Source organism: Gossypium hirsutum, chromosome D07 (genome assembly GCF_007990345.1).
Source record: "Gossypium hirsutum isolate 1008001.06 chromosome D07, Gossypium_hirsutum_v2.1, whole genome shotgun sequence".
Taxonomy (NCBI): Eukaryota; Viridiplantae; Streptophyta; class Magnoliopsida; order Malvales; family Malvaceae; genus Gossypium; species Gossypium hirsutum.
Window position 1 is genome coordinate 51240625 of NC_053443.1, and position 25156 is coordinate 51265780.

The 25156-nt window shown below is 29.6% G+C and overlaps 1 protein-coding gene across 1 annotated transcript; it reads left to right on the forward strand.

Moving 5' to 3' along the window:
- Positions 1-20143: 20143 nt before the first annotated feature.
- LOC121219527 (glycine-rich protein) lies at positions 20144-20973 on the forward strand. Its single transcript, XM_041097799.1, has 2 exons — positions 20144-20381; positions 20525-20973. The coding sequence occupies exons 1-2, from the start codon at positions 20189-20191 to the stop codon at positions 20833-20835; spliced, it is 504 nt and encodes a 167-aa protein (XP_040953733.1). The 5' UTR covers positions 20144-20188; the 3' UTR covers positions 20836-20973.
- Positions 20974-25156: the final 4183 nt, after the last annotated feature.

Here is a 25156-nt window from a genome sequence, read left to right on the forward strand (position 1 = left end):
GATCGAGTTAAGACTCAACTATCGAAAAAGAAAAAGGTGTTATATTTAATGGAAACTAGTATGGTTTAAGCAAAGCTTTGTGCTAGGTTGTTATTTGTTTATCTCAAATTATAGAGTAAAAATTTGTAAGTTAAAATATTTCTAAGTCTTTATACACTGCATACATTTGGAATTTAATTATTCTACTTTTATTTCAATAATTTAGTCCTCTACTTTTCAGATTTAAAAATTCAAGTTCAATTATTACCATAGTTAAAATTATTCTATTAAATTGGCTGGTGTGACATTTTAAAATTAAAAAAAAAATCACTTGATAGTCATGTAACAATAAAAACAACTTTGGAAATACTAATGTTGATTTTTTTTTCTTTAAAAACACCAGCTTGAGCTTGTTTCGATAAAATAATGTTCTTAAAATTTTAACACCAACATTTTGATAGAAATAATTAATAATATTTAAATTAACTAATGATATTTTAAAGTAGAAGGACCAAATTATGTTAAAAGTTAAAGTAAATAGATTAAATCCCAAATTTTAGTATAATATAGGGGCTAAAACTGAAATTAAACTATTATCTTGTAAATAAATAAATAAGACAAATCTAAAAGAAATGAAAAATCACGTAAATTATATATAATAATGTAACATTTTAATAAAAAATTTAACATATTAACAATTTAAATTAATTAATAATATTATAAAAATACAAACATGAATTAAAATATATACATCTACTCTAAATTTAAAGATGACAAAGATGAAAGTTAACCTTTTTTATAAAGTAAAGAAAAACCACTAACTTTCAAAATCACAACAAAAAACAGAAACACTAAATAAACGTGTTGGACTGTAAAATCCTTAGGACACTACTTATAGAAGTAAAGATAGGAGAGATAAAATAAGGGAGTGAAAGTCCAAGGGTTGTTAGTTCTTTTTAAATGTGAATAGACAGATTTATCCTTAGCTATATAAATATATGGATAAAATATTAGTATTATAAGAAAGCGGAAATAATGGGAAGTTAAAAAATAAAAAATATTCAAATAAAAGAAAAGGAAAAAAATTGATGTATTTAATTTGAATAGAATCTATATCTATATATTACATAAAACACTACAGCAAAATAGGTGTTTAGCGGTCTTTGTTTGGGCCTAAAAGTGCTCCTAAAACAATTTGCGGCATTTTGATAAGCGCCGCAAAAAACACCGCTAAATTTTGCAGAGTTTGTGTGGAAAATGCCGCTATAAAATATGACATTTAGCGGCGTTTCTCACAAAAATGCCACTATAGAACATAACATTTAGTGGTGCTTTTTCCACAAACGACGCTAAAGAACATGACCTTTAACAGCGCTTTCCCTACAAACTCCACTAAAGAACATTATCTTTAGCAACGGTTTAGTAAAAGTGCCACTAAAAGTCATATTCTTTGGCAGCGTTTCTAGAAAAATGCCACTAACTTTAACAGATTTTTACCAACCCCCATTTTCATTCATATAGAACTCGAATTATCAACATAATTTCTTGTAACATCAAATCCAACCAAAAACTGCAAATCTAAATGATACTTCAAATCCAACAAAAGAAATATGTATATGATCTAAATTAATAAATGAAATAACAAAATATATAATATTCAAAATTTATATTGTTAAAATATTTTCACAATAAGAAAACAAACGTTTAAGATGGCGAATTCTGCGACTGCTGAAACATTTTCCTCATATTCTAGAGTTGTAGCTGGAGTTCGTTATATTTTCCGCTTGCCTCTACTTCCCTTGCTGCTGCCTCCGCTTTAAGTTGTTGCTGGAGTTCTTCATATTTTCTTTAAGCCTCTGTTTTTCTCGATGCTGCCTTTGCTTTAAGTTGAGCAATTTGCTCAATTGTGCTCGCTTGCATCTGAGCTATCTGATCTCTTAACCTCTGAATTTCAATTTGAGTCTGATTCCCCGAAGGCATGTGTTGCTGCAAGTTGGATCCAAAATATTAGGTTGGGTTAACAAAATATCCTTGAAATCGAACCCGACCATACCTTTCAGGACCCAAAACTTCAGTAATAATTCGGTTATCAATGTCGTCAAGATTAACAAAACTATCCCTTGAAGCGATCACTTCATACTCTGTCCTTTTATCCTTTAGTTTCTCTTAATAAATCAAGCAAAGAGTTAGCAACGAAATATATAATCAAAACAAATGCAACATAACTTAACATTATTTGCATTACAAACGACGAATTAAACCATTATAATTAAACATGATAAATATTTAAAATAATGCAAATTTTATTAAGTAAATATGTCATAATTTCTGCAGCTTCAATAGTCATAGGAGATCCATCTTTCTTTCTATGCGTAATGTCAAAAAGCTAAAGCTGTCCAACTTTTTGACCAGACAACAGTTCCTACAATATAGTAGGAAAAATATTATTTAGTAGAAAGTAGTTAATATTTGACACAATTAGTAAATTCAAAATACCTCGTCATCAGCTACACAAGCAAAACTTTTTGACCCAGCAGTGTGCGTGAATTTTTGTTTTTGCCTACTTGTAGTTCCAACTCACTCACGAACCTACATTATGAAATTATTATTACGTATATAGTAAATACTATAAACTGAAATAATTATAAGAGTTTGGAAGTACGTAATACCTCTATTTTCTTTAAATTCCAAAATCTAACTACATCTTCCCATTGGTACCTCAGCATTCCCAACGGAACATTTCGTAATTTCTTTTCGAGGCTTATATTTTTCTTAAAATATTCCTTCTTTAAAGAACTTTTATGGTCTCTCCATTTTTTTCCTAATGCATTCTTCACATAATTATCCGAGACCTCTAAAGCAAATCTCTCCTATAAATAACACAAGTTTAGAAAGTAAATATAAATGAAACTTAAACCAAAGTATTATAAATTACATTCACGTTATTACCTTAATATTATCGAGAGCTTGATTTTTGTTACTATCAGGCATATGATGCCATGACTTGTAGTTGATAGGCAACAGATTGGCATTTCGTGCTATAATGCCCAAGTATCCTGCTAAAAGTCGAGCTTCTAATCCAATAGGCTAACTATGACTATTTCTAGATACTTTGACACGCTCGACAGAATTTAACTCGTATAAATCTTTTAATAGCATACGTCCTCGAATTTTGCGCCTCCCACCACTTTCAGCTAAAAGAATGGTATATTATAATAGAAGAATTTGAAACAAAAATCAATAATAAAAGTCAACATGCATGTAAATTAAATTTAACATTACTTTGAATTTCTGCAAGTTCATCAGCTGTATTCGGAACATTCGAAGATCCAATAGCAGTCTATTGTTCATTATTTGTTTCTTTCGAATTTGGAGGATTTTGAATAATACTTAGATCTCGCAATCTTCTTCTAGGCATTTTATCTACAATACACATAAAATAGTTGAAATATTAGTAACTAATTACAACAATAATAGTATATATAAAATAGTTGAAATATTTAACAAGGTCAAGATTTAAATTATAATATTACATATAATTAAAAAAATCGTAAAATCTTACTACATCATGATTAGTAAATATCTTCATCCATATCCTGCCGAACCCATTGAAATTATGTACTAGTACTAGGGATAGTTTCATTTAAGTTTTGTTCTGGAAAAGGCAAAGTTTCTGATCTTTCGTCGATGTCATCTCTACTTCCATTGCCCATGTCAAACAAGTCTCTAGGGGTGTTACGGAGTACAACGTACCAACCCTCATCAGTTGGATCCTTCGAGGAAAAAACTTGTTTGACTTGAGAAGAAAATACATATGGCTCGTCTATCAATTGTTGTCCAGTGTGAATTAATCGAGATAAGTTCACCATTGTAAAACCAAATTGATCTTTTTTAATTCCGTGAGCAGTATTAACATCACCCCAATCACATCGAAATAAGACAACCTTCCGTTTGCTATAGTAATCCAACTCAATAATGTCAGCAAGAAGTCCGTAATACTCCACATTTCCCTCAACAGGATTACTGTCCCTAGCACTAGCATAACTTGTAATTGAAGAATTAACAACTATTCCACAATTTTGAGTCCTCCTCAATCTTTCGCAAGATTTTGTATGAAACATGAATCCATTAATGAAGAAGGCAGTATATCTTTTCACTACTCTATTCAGACATTGGGAAAGCCATTTAACTTCGTTATTGACGTCCTTTCCACTCCAAACCTATTGAATTGAAAGTAATTTGCTTAATTATAAATGTTATACGAAAACATTATTTTTTGTCAATGAAAGCTTCAGTTGCATACGGTTTGCCCTAACCATTCATGAAAAGATTTTATGGATAACTTATGAATCTCTCGATGTTGTAATCATTGGGAGCGTGAATGAGATCTCAAGACTTGTTTGTACTCACTACGTTAAAAAGTGGATTACTTGGTTAGAAGATAAACAAATTAAAAATATAAATATTTATCAAATTCAAAAACTTACTTGCGTAATGGTTCAATTGAATCGTGGTGAAAAAGAACATATCGATGTGCTTGTACCCAAGATCTATCATCTAAGTGTGCAATTTTAACTTTATCGATTGGTTTTCCATAATTTCGAAATAGATAAGTTTCGGCTCAGTTATGATTAGTTAGCCCAGCATTTCTACTTGGTCTATTCAGTCTTGTTTCAACATTTTCTAAATATCTAGAGTAGAAAGTCATACACTCCTCTGCCAAGTAACCTTCAGTAATTGATCCTTCTGAATAACACTTATTACGACAATAAGACTTCAATTTGCATAGGAATCTAAACACAATATACAACATTATCAAAAAAGTTGTAACTAAAGGTATATTCATGAATGAATGACAACTTTACAAATAAATTAGCACCTCTCTATAGGATACATCCACTGATAGAAAATCGGTCCACCAAGTTTTGCTTCATGAGGGAGATAGATTAGCAAGTGCACCATAATAGTGAAGAACGAAGGTGGAAAGATCTTCTCTAAATTGCATAAAGTCAAGGTGGCTCGATCTTGTATTTTCTCAAGTTCTTCAACAATTAAAACTTTGCCACAAATAGCTTTCATTATACTTGATAGTTCAATTATACAATAAGTCACCTTTTTTGACATACAATACTGTAAAGCAACTGACAGTAAATCTTGCATCAAGATGTGATAATCATGTAATTTTAAGGAATATAGTTTTCGATCTTTAAGACTCGCACATCGAGATATATTTGATGCATACGCATCTGGGACTTTTATATCCTTCAACATCATGCAAAATACTTCTTTTTCTTTCTTCGACATTGCAAAAATAGAAAGCAGCAATCGAGATTTTCCATTCGAAAGTAATTTAGGATGAAGATCAGGCCAAATTCTCATGTCAACTAGATCAAGTCGACTCTGAAGATTGTCTTTCGATTTTCTATCGACTTTCAGAATTGTCCCGATAATGTTCTCGCAAACATTTTTTTCAATATGAATGACATCAAGATTTTGTCGCAAAATGTGATGCTCCTAATAATTCAACTAAAAAATACTCTCTTTTTTTCCACAAGTCTGCCTCATTAGGATCATCCTCTTCATCAGATTCATCATCAATAAGCCGGTCAACATCGCCAACATATGCCTCCCTCGGTCTTCTCTTTGTTTGCATGTTGGGAGGTTGATTCATCTTCCCATAACTAAAATTGATATCTTTTAACATGAATAAGATTTCAGATCCAATGGTCTGCTCAGGAGCTTCTCTGAACTCTTCAGTACCATCAAATAGAGTCCTCTGAAATCTAAATCTATGGTTTCTATCTAACCACCGGTGATACCCCATATAAGAGAACTTCTTCCCATTGTATAACCACTTCAAACATGTTTGCGCCGCACGACAAGGATAAGCATAACATCCTTTGGGACTCCAACAAGATAAATTGGCATAAGCCGGGAAATCAATAATAGTCCACAACAAAGCCGCACGTAAATAAAAGTTCTTCTTTCTCAAAACATCATATGTTTCAACACCCGCCCATAACTGTTTCAACTCTTCAATAAGTGGCTGCATTTAAATGTCAATATCATTCCCGGGACCTTTCTCTCCAAGGATAATCATAGATAAGATAAAAGAATATTGCTTCATGCAAATCCACGGAGGCAAATTGTAAAGAACAAGCACTATAGGCCAAGTACTGTACGAAGTACTCATGATTTTAAAAGGATTAAATCCATCAGATGCTAGCCCAAGCCTCACATTCCAAGGATCACTTGCAAAGCTTGGAAATTTACTGTCAAATAATTTCCAAGCTAAAGAATCCACAAGATGCCTTAATAATCCATCACCGATTCGTTGATCATGATGCCACCTCATAGACTTAGCTGTCTTTGACGACATGAAAAGCCTTTGAAGCCTTGGTATTAGTGGAAAATATCGTAAAATCTTTATTGGCTTCTTTCTTGACTGTGCCTCGCCTTCATCCTCATTCACATCTTTTGTATTCCTATTCATCCAACAAAATTTACCGCAAACATTACAAGATGTTGGTTTTTCTGATCACCCCAATACAACATGCAGTCATTTGGGAAACTATGAATTTTGTCGTACCCAATGCCTAAATGTTTTATCAGTTTCTTCATACCTTTGCATGAATAAGGGATTTTTGCAAATGAAAACATATCTCTCAAAAACTCTAACAGTAGTGTCAAAGAGTTTTTGGTCCACCCTCCCAAACATTTTAAGTGAAAAAGACAAATGTAAAATGACAATTTTGAAATTTTCGATCCCTCATAAAGTTCTTTATTCATTTCACCAAGTAAATTGTAGAACTTTGTAGCTTCTCAATTTGGCTCTTCATCAAGTACACTTCTTCTTATTTCGGTAAAAGCATTTCCACCAATATCACAATCACCGAATGCAATAATTTCAGGTGAAAACTATTGCAAACCATGACTACGCATATTAAATGCATCTCGCAACATACCTTCCATGTCATCTTCTCTAACAGACTGATGGTAAGCATTATGAGGATAAGTTGGATTAATCGTTGAAGAGGTTTTACGATGTATTCACCCTCCATCGAAAATTCATTTTTATACCCCCGAATAAAGCCATCAACAATTATATGTTCGCAGACAACTTCACGAATATGCCAATTGATGTTGCCACACTTCTTACACGGGCAAAGAGTCATATTCTTTTGGCTTGCATTTTGAAATGCAAAATTTAGAAAAGTTTGTACTCTATTTCGATAATCGTTGCTTACCCTTGACAAATCCATCCAACTCTTATCCATTTCGTAGTTCTTGAAGTCTAAAGTTGACAATAAATTATGGTTACTTATGTAACACCCCTTACTCGAGACCGTTTTCGGAGTCGAGCACGAGGCATTACTTAGCTTATCTCATTAATTCGGAGCATAAAAATTTGCTTTGAAAATTAATTTCACTAATTACAGCAACCTGTCCAATCGCACAGCAGTTACTAAATTAATTATAACTCGAGCTACGGAACTCAAAATTTAACTCCATAAATATTCCCTGAAACTAGACTCATATATCTACTTACCATAATATTTTTATAATTTTTGGTTTATCCAATTAGTACAGTTTATTAGTTAAAGTGTCCCCTATTTCACCATTTGACTGTTCTGACCTCTTGTTACTAAAAATAAGTTTTCTCACAGCAGGATTTTCATATGAAGTTCTTACTTGTTTCTACAGAAAATAGACTCAACAAGGAATATAGAAATATAAACTATAACTCATAACAATTTTTGTACAATTTTTAATGATTTTCTAAACTCAAAATAGGGGACTCAAAAAAATAGATCTGACCCTATCTCACTAAAATTCACATATCTCAAAATATAAAATTCCTTTTGTTAAACCGTTATTTTTCCATGAAAATAGACTCAATAAAATTTCAATCTATATATCATTCACCTTCTAACTCATTGTATACTACCCTAGGTGATTTTTTAAAGTCATGTCACTGTTACTACTTGAAATCTATTTTTTTTTGCAAATTTTACCCTTTCATGATTTCTATACGTGATTTATCACCTAGACATTTGCAATAACAAGCACCTTCATACTTAGCCATATTTAACAACCAGTCATCATCAAATACTTACATAATATTCTTTAGCAAAATCATAAATACAAACATTCAAAATAACTAAGTCCCTATACATGCCATAACCCAAACATGGTTCATCATAAAATACCAAATTGTTGCGGTTGATAGTGTGGACGATCTCCGACTTCTTTAGGATACTTGAAGTGGCTTGCAATACTATAAGAGAAAGAGAAATAAAATAAGTAACCATAAAGCTTAGTAAGTTTACTAGCAAATAAATAACAACATTAAACACAAATAATTAAACTCAAGTGTCTATATCTCTAGTTTACTCTTTAGTTAATCTCATTCTAGTTCTCTTGCTTGTTTACTTAGTATACTTGTGTGCATAACTTACTCTTCTCTTGCTGCATCGTTGAATATCAATTGTCAATATAATAAATTCTTAACTCTTATAACTCACCTGAGCTTGCCATTTTTGCTTTTAACTGAACTTTCATGTACATGATTCATTTACTAGCCCGTTGAGCCACATTGGAATAATAAGGATACTTGGGTCTTTTCTGATCATAACATGCCAAAGCCATGTCCCAAACATGGTCTTACATGAGATGTTCTCATATCAGTGCCCATGCCATGTCCCAGACATGGTCTTACAGGGGACCCATTGTCTCGGTGCCAACGCCATGTCCCAAACATGGTCTTACATGGGACCCCTTGTCTCGGTGCCAACTCCATGTCCCAGACATGGTCTTACATGGGATCTCTTTACCCAAATGTCATTACATTCGTATCCAGTACTTTCCTTATGTATCAACGAGACTTTTTAATATTAAATTCTTTATCATTATATACTTGAATCAACATCAAATAAATTCATAGTTGCTGGAAAATATCAGTATTAATAAAAATTATTGAAATATTGCATTTATTTACCGTAAACTTACCTCGATCCCAAATATAGCCCAATTCACCAACTTAGTCTTCAACTTTATTCTTTCCTTTGTCTAACCTCGAGTTTCGTTCTTCTTGATCTAAAATAGCAAATTTAACTCATTTAATACTCACATTTATCAAAACAGCCCTCGAATCTAGCTTTTTCAAAATTACGATTTTGCCCCTAAACTTTTACATAATTACATTTTTGCCCCAAGGCCCAGAAATTAAACTTAATTTCATATTCTTATGTTTTATAACATGCTTAACATTTTTCTCTTCTATGACAACATCAAATTCTCACTCTAACACTTACTTATGTACATTAGGGATTTTTACCGATTATGTCAACTTACTCGTTTTCGCTTAAAATCAGCTAGCAAAAGTTGTTTAACATAATTTATAGCTTCATATTATTTCATAAAACATCAAAATAAATACTTTTTACCTATGGGTATTTTTCCAAATATAAACCCTAGGTTAAATTATTGCTAGAATAAGCTAAATTAAGCTACCAGGATCTCAAAAACGTAAAGAACATTAAAAACGGGGCTTGGAATCACTTACTATAGAGATTGGAACCTTGAAAACCCTAAATATGGCTTCCCCCTTGCTGATTTCATTCACCATGGAGAAGATGATATTTTTGGCCATCTTTTTCCCTTTTTAATTCTTTTTTATTACTAGATTACCAAATTGCCGCTAACTTAAAATTTTCCTATTTCACTTATCTCATGTCCATTTTTGTCTACCAACTTAACCAATGGTCTAATTACCATACAAAGACCTCCAATTTAAATTTTCATAAAAATTGGACAACTCTAACATGTAGAACTCAACTTTTACATTTTTTACAATTTAGTCCTTTTAACTAAATTGAGTGCCCAAACGTCGAAATTTTCGAACGAAATTTTCATGAAATAATTTTGTGAAATCATAGACCATAAAAATATAAGAAAAATAAATTTTTCCTCATCGGATTTGTGGTCCCGAAACCACTGTTCCGATAACCTTGAATTTAGGCCATTACAACTTAAGTGCTCTAAATTGATTTAAATCATGTCATTGTATCAAAATAGATAATACATATCAAGTATCAAGTATATAATGGGTGTAAACTAATTCAGGTAAGTTGTTTATTTATAAGTATAATTAAGAGTAAGGAAAAACAATAGTGTTGCCCAAATTTCTGTGATTTTTATATATTTTGATCCAAAGTTTTATGTAAGTTATGATATGATATATATTTATGTAAATTATGTAAATTATGTAAGTTATGATATGATGTTTTTTTTATGTATTATGTAAGTTATGTAAATTATGTAATTTATGATATGATATATATTTATGTATTATGCAAGTTATGTAAGTTATGATCCAAAGTTTTTTTTATTATTTAAATGTTTATGTAAGTTATGATAATCATAAACTTTATGTAACACTCCAAACCCGGCCTAGATGTTACGACCGTATCCGGAGATGTCACAAAGAAGGGTTTTTGAAGACTGAGTTGTTTGATAAATTATTCAAATTTTGTAACCCTTATTCGTTTATAACCATTATTGAAAGTGGTATTTAATAATTTATTTGCGAAAACATAAATTACAGTGGAAGTCATAAAAACGTTATTTTTTGGAAATCCGTTTGTATTTTCAGAAAACCTTTGTTTTAGTAAAAATCGTGTTTAAGATAACCGTCGCAAATAAAGTGTAAAAATGAAAACCCAAATCCCAAAAGTAAACCAAATATTCCGGAGAGTCCAATTATTACAAAACTCCCAGAAATAATCCTTAAATTAAAATAATAATTAAAATCTTAAACAATTAGGAACTTGTGGCCACCGTGAGGCTCCATCACACTGGTCCACCTAAGTCCGTGGATTACCTGAATAAAATAGACAAACAGATGTGAGTTTTCGTAAACTCAGTGTGTAACCCAACAGAATTAGACATGCTATTCATACAAATATCACATACACAGTCAAATTCGGATTCAGATCCAGACTTAAGTCCTTTACAGATACAGATAACAGAATTAGATATGCAGAACAGATATACAGAATCCTACCCCCATCCTTTACACCAACTCCGACCATCCCATCACACCATGTGGGTTAAAAACTCCCACCTATCCCTACATACCATATCATGTCGTTACAACACATATCAGATCATATGCAGCCAAGCTGCCAGAATATAGGTGAAGGTCGCCATTCAGAACACTTTCTCCACATATACAATTCCCACCCCAATCATATATAAAAAAATGTCATGCTTACATGCTCATATACAGATATCAAATATATATTTAACAGAATAATCAGACATGCATAACAGTGTCATACTCAGAGCAGAATATCAGACTATCAGATCACATAATTTTAGGGTTTGGTTAGCCCTTACCAACCTTACGATAGGCACACAGTAGATCAAAAGGACCCGTGCGACCATATGGAAAATTTTAGAATTATGGGTTTTCATACCCGTGTGGGCCCACACGCCAAAATTGGCATCACCCATGTGGCCCACACAACCTGGCCTAAAACCCATACGCCCGTGTGGGCCTACACGCCCATCTTGGCCTAGCCCGTGTGGCCCACACGGCTACACTCATACCACCACACGGCTGTGTCTTGCGCACGGTAATGCCCTCGTCAAACTCATGGTCGTGTCTCGCACACGGCCAACCACTAGGTCAGGCACACGCCCGTATGGCATCAACAGAATGGTTTTTTAGCTTTCACCGAAGCTCGATTTTTTACGTTTTAGGAACACACCTGTTACGTTTCTGATGCGAAAACACTTCCGAGCCAACCCGCACCTAAAATCGTTACAACAAAACTCCCAAAATCAGTCTAAACTCACCATTAAACCGAACTAACGAAACCGACAAAGGTGAAATCCGAGGGTTCAACACTTACCCGATTCCCCGAATGACTCTAACTACGATTCCGCGAGAGATAAGTCTCGTTATTCACGATTCGCTGCCGCCAAAACGCCAATTCAAAACCAACAAAAATCAACATCGTTCTAAACGAATATAAAGAAAATTCTCTCTAACCCGAGCAAAAACATTCTTTCACCACTTACCAAAAATGCACAAGAACACCAAAGAAGCGAACTACCGAGATTGACAATAAAATTGTGACAGAAAATAGAGAGCAAAGGAAAAGAACTGTCAATTGACAGAAAACACAGAGAAAGGGGAAAACCAACGTCAGATTTTTTTTAGAAAGAGAGAAAAGAATTTTGAAAAAATAAAATAATATAAAATCCCCAAATTGATTACTATCCCACTACATCCACTAACAACCCAACCAATTTAGAATTTCAAAATCACTCAAACCCTCTAAGCCAACCGAAACAAAAATTAACATCCACGCTCACATAAGGACTTAAACACAAGACCTTCAGGACATTAACTCCTTACCATTCAAACCAACAGGCTCATTTTAATATAAATCAACAAATAACTTTATATAAGCCCACTCAAAAAGGATAAGGCTTGGCTCTAAAATAACAAAATTTTGCCAAAAGAAATACTTAAACCCAAGACCTCACACATACACCCAATACACTTAACCACTAAAGCAAATACACAATTGTATCAAATTCCACATTTACATACTTAAATTATTCAGGGCATTACACTTTAAATGTTTATGTAAGTTATGTTTATCATCTTTAAATTTAACCCTTTAATTATACTATTTTAATTTTTAAATTTGTGTTTTTTATCACCTTTATGTTTACTATACTTAAAAAGACAAAAATTAACAAATTAATAATTATATGTTAATAAAGTTAATATTTGTTAATTTCTCATCTATTTTGAGTTAATATTTAAATTAAATTTCCATGAACTTTTTAACTTTATACTACACATTAAAATCGATCAATTTATTTTTATGATAATATTTATGAAAAATATTAAAATAATTTTAACATTATGATAAATATTATTTTCCTTTAAAATTTTTATTTTAATTAAATAATATTTATTTCTAAGATAAATATTATATTATGTTTTATTTTTGAAATTTGAACTTTAAACTATATACTTTTAAGGATAAATAAAAATATTATTTAAATTAAATTTTCTATGAAAATTTTAACTTTAAAAATAAATATAAAAATTAATGAATTTAAAATAATAAATTAATAACACAATTAAAATCCAAAAGTTAGAACTCAAATTATCTTAAATTTTAAAATAAAAATAAAAATTTAGAATCAAAACTAAAATAAATAATAAAAATTGGATTAAATATAAAGATATCAATAAAATAAGATATTATAATGAAGTTTTTTTTTGATACAATATTATAATGAAGTTACTTAAATGAAATAAGGACTTAAATCATAACCATGTAAAGTATAATTTAAATTGATTAGTCAATTTTTTTATTAAAGATATTAAAGATTTGTTATTTCTTTTGTTTACTTCATTTCATTTTGTTTATTTTGTTAATACTAAAATTAACCATATTTAAACGATACGTGACAAGTGCAAAACAAATTATAATGTTTCTGACATACATATATAATAAAAATTAATTAAATAAAAATACATAATTGAACAAGCGGTTTTACTTTGTATAACAGAATAAATGGTTACACTTAATATCAAAACTCAATAAGTTGAACTAAATTAACCTTTTTTAAAATTCATAATTGAACAAACGTTTTTACTAAATATCAAATTTTAATAAATCAAACTAAATTAAGCTTTTGAAAATGTATAACTAAATAAACGGTCTCGCTTAATATCAAACTTAATAAATTGAACTAAATTAACCTTTTTAAAAACACATAATTAAATAAACGATTTTACTTGATAATTAATCGAACTAAACTGACCAAATTTATTCAATTACAATAAAGTTTTAGTGCAACTAATGCTAAACCCTAATTATTGAGTTAAATTAATCATTAAAAAGTAAGAACTAAATTGATTGCAAAAAAGGAATGGATATTCAACCAAACTTTCCTAATAATCAACACCATGGAACATTATGAAACCAAAACTGATTTAATACCTAAGGAGCAAAAGAGATCACATACATACTCCACAAGCATATAGGTTAAACATTCAAGCAAACAGTTTGCAAACATCATATGAGAATGAAGGCTTTAAATATAAGACAATGAAGGCTTTAACAGTTTGCAAGTAGCATATCCAGAGAAAGACAAAAGCATGCTCCATTCTCAACTCCATTCTCGACTCCATTTACAACTAAACAGCCTATTGAAATTCAACTCCATTCTCAAAGTATCTACCAGATAAAATGTGGGGTATTATCGTAATATTTCCAAGCATCAAATATCAAGCAAGAGAAAGCAGTAGTTTTAAATATAATGGTGAAATTCACTGCTATTACCTTTACAAATTTTGGCCTACTTAATTTGGTCTAACCAAAAAAGAGAAAGAAATAGATAATTTAGAGCTCAGTAACTGCCCTGCAAAATCGTGCTCTATATCAAGAACTTGCTGATGTAAAAACTCAACTATATTAGCCTTAGTCAACAAGGGAAAATGATTGTCTACACTGATATGGACTAAACACCATTGTAAAGCACATATTTATACATGAGAAGCCCCTAAAAACTTAAAAGCATATCTGAGTTTCGATAGGTAAAAATTTTAGCACACAATGGTCACCATCAATATATCACCCAAAATCTCAAAATCATCTAACACAAACAAAATCATTACTTTGATTAATTCAAGTTAAGAACAAACAATAGTTATGGATGAAAAAAATATCAGAACCAAAGAAAAATGATGGATCAAAAGCCAAGATTTCTACCGTAAAGTTTAGTGTGGGTATAAGGCAAACTAGAAGGAAATGAATAACTGAATTTAATAATTTTTAATCAATTTTCAATATTTTTAAAGTTTTTATTCTAAGGATCTAGGCACAACATCTCATGACTCACAATTTAAGTAAAAAATTGCATGCAAGTATTGCGCTTAAAAGTATTCATGAGCAAGGTGACTCAGCTTGGTATGGGTTAGAATCGACTTTAGTTTTTTCAACTTTATAATGGCCTAACCTAGCCTAATTTTTTTTGTAAAAAATTAAATAGGATAGATGCAAGCCTATGAGCACCTCCAATTGCACTCTAACCACAATCTTACACAACACAAAATGAAAGCGTAAAATGAAAGACTTTTTCAAAAGTAGCACTTATAATTAAGGCCACAACTCAATAAAAACATATTCAACATAACAATGTAATAAATTATAGAGATAGTATTGCATAAAACAATTACATCACATTAGCATAGGCTTTTTTCAATTAAATCATGCCACCTTATTGCATTTCTAAAAAAAAAGCTAATTATTTATTAATTTAATCATTAATGAATAGTTGAATTAATTTGTTATCATTTAATTATCACATGTAATGTATAACATGATATTTTTTTTAGTTTTTCAATATATTTATTAAAGCGAGCCAATAAAATGATAGATTAATTTACTTCACAGCATCTTGTATTTTCTAGATGCATAAGAAAGACTCTAAGATTTTGATCTATTAAAAGGTAACTACTACAATTATCTTTCAACATAAACTTGAGATAACTTTTATTTTAATATGGAATGCATAAATTTAATAGAAAAAAAAAAGAAAATATAAGAAAGATGGAATTATACCTGTTAACTTGTTATTGGTAAGAGAAAATGTTTGGAGAGAAGTCAATGTTTCAATAACGGAAGGAATTCACTTGAAATATATAATTAAATTAATCAAAATTTACAAATAAATAATCCAAAAATTGCAAACAGCAGCACAAACTTAAAAAGGGAGAGGAAGCTAGTTTTTTTCCATAAAGTTAGGTTAATATTTTGATTGTAAGGAAAGGGTATAAGACATATCATGTTTAAGCCATAAAGTTGGGATAATACATCCATTGACAAGATAACGATCTATGGTTGTGTAAGTCAAAAGTATTATATTCAGAAATTAAAAATATTGTACACCAATTAAAAATATATAATAATTGAAAGTAGAAAATCATATTTATATGTTAAGTTGTTATTAAAAAAATCAATGAATTTAAGAGAAGTTATGTTTGTAATATTTATTAGAATTTCACTTGAAATATATAATTAAATTCATAGCTTACTGGTAAAACTCATGTACTGTGTTTATCTCTTATTCAATAATAGGAACTATGGCTGAGCAAAGATTAATTAAACAAATAAATAATAAGGCAAAGATTCATAGTTTCGGATTTTTTTTCTCTCAAATCTTAGATTTTTGATCTTTGACTTATCTTTAGTTTGTTTATTGTTCAACACCTTCTTCACTAATACTAATCATCATCTTTCTTGTTAACTCAATTCTAAGTTTTGAAATATGTAAAACAAACAAGATATATGGATACTATTAGTGCTACATGTTTGTATATATAGACATATCTTTTTGAAAATTTTACCACACAATTGTAACCATTAATATATCATCCAAAATCTCAAAATCATCAAACACAGAAAATTATTACTTCAATAAAATAACTACTTGACCATTTTTTTAAAGGTATGATTATGTAACATAATATATCCGAGTTTCGGTAGGGACAGAATTTTGTTAAAATGAAATAATAAAAATAATTGTTAAATGAAATAATAAAAATTGAGCTAATAGAGACAAAATCAGAAAATAAAGGACTTCTAAATGCAAGAACAAACGAGATGAGAAATGAAATAAAATATGCTTATCATTCCTTTTTCCCATCAAAATTGGAAATGAAATAAAACACTTTATTTTTTTAAAAATTTTTCTCGACAAACAAACGGGAAAAACTTACCGATTGGTTGTGGCAGAGGAGTGTCGACGGCGATGCAACAGAGGGGATAGTCGACGGTGATGCAGCAAATGGTCGGGGAAAGATTTGGAGAAAAATTTTAGGGGAAAAAATAAGGGATTTCGGGGATATGAGTTGGGATAAAACTGAGCAGAGCAAAACGACGCCATTTCGTTTAAAATAAAATGATATTTTGCGGCGTTTTTCTTATAGTGCCGCTAATGCTTGATCTTTTGCGGTGTTTTCTCATAAACGCTACTACTGTTTTACCTATTGCGGCGTTTTTCCGTTAGCGCCACTAATGTATAATATTTGTGGCATTTTCTGTCCAAATGCCGCTAAAACCTTAAATTCCTATAGTGAAACCAACTTGTTGAGTATTTTTCTGTGTCCTTTAAATGGTGGTTTTTGTCTATTTATATGATATGGGTACTGTAAATTGATATGGCATACTAGGTGAGCTTCATGCATATAAACACGTATAATACCCTAAACTTAACACATGTTTATGCAATCTCATGCGCGATCTCATGTGTGACCTTGCAGGAAAATATAAGTACCCATCTTGCGAACAACCATTATCATGTGACCTCGATGGAAACCGGCCCATCCAACCCGAACCCATTCGGATCTTGGGCCAATGATAACAAGTATCATAAGACAACTCTAAATAGGAGTTAATAGAAGTATTTTACATATAATATATTACTAACCTCTAATAGTAGTTAACAGAGCCATTTTAAGTAGCATAAAAAATCAAAGGGTATTTTAGGTATTTTAGATATTTTATTAAAAAGTAATTAATTAATTTTAGTTTTTATTATTATATTCAACATGTATATATATATTTCCGATGAAACATTCAATGTTTTTTTTTAATATTTATTAAATTTATTATAATTATTGCAGTGGAAGATTAAGAATAATACAATTTCTATATCTTATATCTTTTCAATTCAAGTTTTTAAGTAATATCATTTTGTGTTTTGTTTTCATTTCATATGAAGACTACAATATACTGGATAAGAAAAAAAACTAATTAAAATTTATTTTAATATATATTAAAATAAACAGAAATAACAATAAATTGATTATAAAAAAGTAAAAATATTTTATAAATCCCTGAATATTTTGTAAATTTATAATTTAGTCTCTATATTTTTTATCATGAATTTAGTCCCTCTACTTTTTAGATTTCAAAAGTCGGTTTTAATTGTTAACATTATTAAAAAAAATTATTAATTTGTTGGTGCAACATTATGAAATAAAAATATATATATGCACTCGATAACCATGTAACTAAAAAGGTGGCATTGTAATGAATATAAATTTGACAAAAGAAATTTTACAATGTTCACAATTAAATTTAAAATTTTAAATCTAAAGAGTAGAGGGATTAAATTACTTAAAAAGTAATAAGAGGAGGACTAAATTTAAATATATAAGAAAATATAACAACTTGGAAGTTGGAACATATTTTAACTAATATTCAAACCACAACTCGTGGTGGTATTATTATTTTTTAATGTGAACAGACATTCAAGGTAGATTTGTTTCATGTAAAACTTTTGTCTTTATTTATTTATTTATTTTATGGACAATAATTTGATTAATGAATAATGAGTAATAGATCAACGGAAAATAAGTCATTTTTTCTAAAAATTTACTTATCATTTTAAAAATGTAAGTAATTTTCTAGAAAATAACTCTTTTATGAGTAAATTTATTTTTATATAAAAATTAATTTGAATCATACTTAATATTATTATATTAATAACAAATTTTTAATTCTAATTTTTAAAAATATTAATACAAAATATTGTAATGTTGAATATTATTAAACATACATATTTAATAATATAATAAATTATTAATATAATCAATATAATTTATTATTTTAATAAATTATTTAAAATTAAAATTTTATATTAATATGATATGTATTAAAATATGTAATAATAAATTTTTATGGTATAAATATGAACATTTTAACAATATAAATATGAGTATTTATTTGTTTAAATAAATGCTACACTAATATTTTGTAGCAAATATTTTTATATTGTGTTTGTTCCACTAAGATTAACTTTTATAAAATGATTTCAGAAAAATTTGTCATTTATTTTACATAAAATCATCTAAATTCTAGAAAATATCATATTTTCGAGAAATTAAATCAATACCTTTTTCAGAAATCATTTTCAAAAACTTTTTTTTAGTAAAACAAACGCAACCTAACATCTATAAAAAATATATGAGTAGAATATATTTTTTGTTTTATTAATTAAATGACTGAATTGGTAACAATGAACTCGTACTTGATATTAATATAGATAAATGTATTTATTAGAAAATAGAAGCGAGTTTAACAGAATAGGATTAAGGATTAACATATTCTATATTTATTAACGAATCAAATTACGAGAATGATTGTTGATTGGAAAATTATGATCTCACAGTTGCTTAAAAACAATTGTGAGCCGTTGGATTTTTTATAAATTAAGTTTAACAGTTTTACTATCTGGAATTTTATTAAAATATTAGATTAATTTAATGTAACTAATTTATTATTATAATTGATGGCTCGCGATGGTTAGTCACCATGCGGACCGATTGGATGTCACCCTTTTTGTTTTATCTAATTTTTCTTTAAATTAAATTAAATTAACCGATTAAATTGATTAAATTAGATCAGATTGATAGATCAAATTGATTAAATTAAAAATTAATTAAGATATTAATTTTAAATCGATTAACTTATGAATTGCTTTGAACTAATTGAATTAAATTAAAAATTGATTGAACTAAAAATTAAATTAATTTTTAAATAATTTATTTAATTAAACCTACTATTCTATGCGATAACCTTGCTTGATAGAAGTGACTTGGAGAAAGGAGTTTCATGTTAGATAGCTAAGGCTTTTAATTATTTCTTTTTTTGGTCATTGCCTTTTTGGAGTTTGAACGAAGCCTTACAAAGACAACCGTGATTATTAATTTGGATAAGAACATGCAAAAAGTCCAAGCCGAAATGAAAGGGCATTACATTTATAGCTCCCAACCTCCATTATTAATACTTTAGCACGTAAATGCCCTAAGATTCATGCAACGCACGTAATCCTGGTTGGACAGACATCAATTTGTTCTCTATTCAGTGACATCAATGTTCCTCTTTCTCGCTCTCTTGTCCTAATGTAAAGTTGACCCTCCCCTTCCTGTATGCAAGTTGAACCGAGTCGAGGCAATGGGAACTGACTTAATAACATTCAAACTCTTTAACACCCAAGTACAAAGCGGGCTCGACACACTATCTTTAATTGCATGTGGTCACAATCAGATTTTCCTTGGTGTCCCTTCGAATATTGATCCATCGGGGCCTATAAATAGATATGGAGAATGCCTTGGTTTAAACATCCTTTCTTCTCCAAATACTTTGATCAGTTCCATAAGAAAGAAAGAAAGAAATCAAATATGGGTTCCATTTCCAAGAGTTTCCTTCTCCTTGCCCTTTTAGCTGCTACTGTTCTTCTCATTTCATCGGAAGTGGCAGCTCGAGACCTTGCTGAAACCACCACTGAAAAGAACAATGGTCTGCAACTAACTAGCATGGCTTCTTAATTAGCTAATTATTTAGTACCTCCATCTCTCTACTATATTGCATGAATTGAAATCTATATGTTAGCATAAATGACCATGTGGAACATTTAGATATAAGTGGTATTGATTTTGCAGGTGAGGTGGCTACTGAAACAACCGAGGCTGAGGCTCAGGTAGAAGAGGCCAAATATGGATATGGTGGATACGGGAGCCGTGGAGGTTATGGAGGATACGGAGGGCGCGGTGGGTACGGAGGATACGGAGGGCGTGGTGGGTATGGTGGTGGTTACGGTGGACGAGGACGTGGACGTGGACGTGGAGGTTATGGAGGAGGTTGTGCCTATGGATGCTGTCATTCAGATTATTACGGAAGAGGTTGCCGAAGGTGCTGCGCTTACGTTGGGGAGGCTGTGAATGTTGAAACACATGCTGATCCTCTCTACTAAAATAAAATCATTCCAAGTTGCATGTATCTAAAAAAGTAAAGTGGCATAGCAAATCTTACAATTTGCTACGTCCTAAATAAAGATGCTTCCTTAATATACAGGAATTATATATTAATAAGATAAACTTTTTTAATTTTATTCAGAAATATCATTATCATGCACATACTTAAGTGTTTGTCAGAAGCATTATCATAGGAATAGGGCTTTTGGATATGCGTTGGAGAAAGCCATTAATAAGCTAAATAAGTGTTTAGTTGATGTCATTAATTAGAGGCTTTTATGAAATCATTATTGGAGAAAGCCATTTAATTCTCCTAAGCGGCGTCGGTTTTAAAATATGGTCCACTCTGATTCGATGGAGGTTGTTGGGTCGATTTGTTTATATGTAAAAAAATTTATAAAAAATATTTTTTTATATTTTTTAGTGTTTGTTTCGTAGAAAATAGTTTGATCAACATAAAATGACTTACAGGTCAACGTAAAATAAATCATTTTCCCTGTAAAATAATTTACCTTTTTGAAAAGCGTAAGTTATTTTTCAGAAAAGAGCTATTCTATAGATTATTTTTTTTATATAAAAATTAACTTAAATCAAGCTTAATATTATTATATTGATAATAAAATTTATTTTCATTTTTAAAAATATTTAAAATATTTAAATATTATATTTTTTATATTATTAAACATACATATTTAATTACTTATATTTAGTCATATAATAAATTCTTAATATAATAAATATAATTTATTATTTTAATAAATTGTTTAATAATTCAATTTTATTTTAATAATAATTTTAAATAATATTATTCAAATATTATTGAAAATATTCAATATTAATGTTGTAATAATACATATTTATTACAATTATAAATATATTAATAATAAATGTTTTGTAGTATAAAGATTAAAATATGTCATAAGTCTATGTACACTTCACAGAACTACAATTTAGTCTTTGTACTTTTATTTTTAAGAATTTAGTCTTTTTACTTTTCAAATTTAAAAATTAAGTCTAACTGTTGACATCGTTAAATTTTTTTTGTCAATTTTGTTGATGTCACACTTTTAAATAAAAATGCTCACTTGATAGTCATGTAATTAAAAAATGACGTTGTAATGAACATGAATTTAACATAATATTTTTAATATATGCAAAAAACAATGTAAAATATAAAATTATAGAAAAAATAAATCCAATTAAACAATGAAAGAATAAGAAAATCTCAAATGTATATGTTTGTTTCATTAAAAACAACTTTTATGAAATATTTTTAATAAATCTACCAAACAACAAAATATATTTTACACAGATTCATCAAAACACCAGAAAAATTAGTTTTTCCAAAAAAGTATATCATTTTTTTAAAGTCATTTTTAGTAAAACAAATAGAGCCTAAGTTAGAAACCGGTTCTTTTGTCTAAACATACTAATGCATTGGAGCTTAGTGATATCAAAGCAGCCCTAAATACGTAGTTTATTCCTTAAATTTGTTCAAAAGTATTTGGTTATTATCTGAATTTTTTTATTTAATTGATACTTAAACTTGCATTCCGTCATTCAGATTGGTACTTTCGTATTAACACTATTAGTTTGTGTTGATATGGCACTAGTGACCAATTTTATAATAGCACGTGATAGCCTTTTAGTATGACATGTGACAAACATAAATTAAAAATTAAAAATCTTTTAAAAATATAAATTAATTTAAAAATATATATAATTTTTTAGATAAATTCAAGTACCAATTAAATATTTTCTAAATAAATTATGATACCAATTAAATACTTATAGGCAAATTCAAAAAAAAATTATACGTTAATCCTTAAATAATTAAAACTATTAACAAATTGAAAAAAATGAATGTGACGAAATACAAAATTAAATATCAATTAAAACACTTTTGAAGGGTTTTTTACAAAATTATTATAAAAAAATAAAAAATAACCAAAATATTATAACTTTTTTTTATTTACCAAAATATACCAAAAAAACAAAAAACAGAAGAAAAAAAATCTGACACAGCCTGATCAGGCCAATCACATTGGAGGCACCAAAGGTGCCAATGAGATTGGCGGCACCAATGGAGCCAATGGACTAAAATGTAACATTCTATAGTTTTAAGGACCTGGCATGCACATTTACCATTTTAAATTTTGAGAGTGAATTGCTGCTGTGCACACTAAAATTGAAATGTGGCTAATTGCATTCTAAGCCCTCCTTATTTATTATTTTCTTTTTATTCCCTTCAACTCACTTTTTTATTTAATAAACAAGCCCTCAACCTATTTTTGTAGTTAAATAAGCTCTTAATCTATGATTTTTACTCATAAAAGCCCTTTATTTTATTATTAAAGTAAATATATTTTACCTAAAGTAAAGCTATTTAAAAAAGTATAAACTAATTCGCATTTTATGTATTATTTTGGTAATTTGATGAGAATAGTTTATTTAAAAAATTTACTAAATTTGATGAGAATAGTTTATAATTATAATTTATTTTTTCTATTTGGGTTACATTTATGGGTGATCAGTTTTATTATTACTTCTGGTTTTTCAATAAGGCATGCCTAGTATTTCTATTAATTTTTTTAATTAAATCTAATATTAGTTAAGTGATAATTAAGATACTTAGTGCACAAGCCCAATAATGCCCGGGCCCAAGCAAATAAATAGGCCCAAATACTAGACCCAGCCTACTAAACTTAGCCCACACAAAAACAAAATACTAGAAACCCTAGGAACCAATTTGCTTCAGCACCGCCGCAACTCACCCTCGCACGCCGCCGCGAATCTCGCACCACGACCTTCCCCAGCGTGCTCCGCTTCGTACGCCAGCATTACTTGCAGCAACAAACGCAAAACAGAATAGCAAAGAAAAGGGAACAGAACAACAATATGCCAACGAAAAATAGGATAGATTTCTTTGGATTTGGGTTCGTTTTTTTCCCATTTCGGCTATTTAAAGCCGTTATCGAATCTGTAATAGGGGGATTTTGGGGGTGTAAAAAACAGACGAAAAATAGAGGGAAATACAGATCAAGTTTGTTTTTTCGAAGGTTTTTTTTTGTAGTGTTCATCGTTTCTTTTTTTTTATTTTCTTTTATTTTCATTTTATTTTACCTAAAATAACAAAGAAAAGAAAAAGAAAACTTACCTTTTCGCCGAAGTCGTCGAGCCGGTGTCTTCTCCGTCGACAGAGGCCGTAGGCATAGGTTGAACGGCAGCGGCGTTAAGATGGAACGAAACCTTAGCAGAGGAGGCTAGGGTTTTAAGAGTTTTTTTGTTTAAAGCAAAGCAGTAAATGGATTTTTTTTTTAAAATGTTGGTTTTATAATTGAATTGAAATGGCGCCGTTTTGATGGCCAGACCCGCGCGGTGACCCGACTCGGAGGGGAGGATCCGCGCGTTCTGGTTAAAGGGAAATTTGCGCAATTGGTCCCTCCTTTTTGCAACGCGCTTCGATTAAACCTGTTTTGCTCCTTTTTAAATTGGGTCGCATATTTTATTTTTATTTCAATTTGGCCCATGCTGCTGCGCAACGTTTTGAGAGAATGGGTTAATTTCTATTTGGGTCGTCCTCTTATTGTGTGCGTTTTGATTTGGTCCCTTTGCGTGTTTTCTAACTTTAAATTCGGCCCTTAAACTCTTTTTATTTTCGTTTTAATCCTTCATTTGTCATTTTAGTTTCTTAAATCTTGTTAATATTATTATTGTATCCTTATTATTATATTATTCGTTATTTTATCATCATTATTATTTTTATACACTTACATGCATTTTTTTATATAATATATATACATATACTTTCTATAAATACATGCGCATTTTTCATATATATATACATTATTATTTTATTTTCATATTTTTTTATATACATATATATACTCATACTTTATTAATATATTATACTTATTTTTGTTTATATTTTATAAGTACATGTACATATTTTATTATTATTTTCTTTTCATAATTTTTGTATACATGTATATATATTAACGCTTTACGATACATATATAGGTATAATTTAAATTAAAGTATTGGTTTCATGTGGTACATTAGCATTTTACTATACTTTTTAAAGCATATATTTTGGTTGCGTCAAAGCATTAAAATCATCATATTTTACAAATTTCCAAACTATTTGGCATTTGTGATTCTTGAGAAAGATCGTGTCCTAACTTACTGGATTGCGATTATTTTTTGACGAATTTAGAAAGCCAAGTATTCATTTCGCAATAAATTCACAAAATTTCAAATAAAAGCTTATTCTCGGGAATTCAAAAATGTCGGGTCCTAACTTACTGGTCATGACATTTT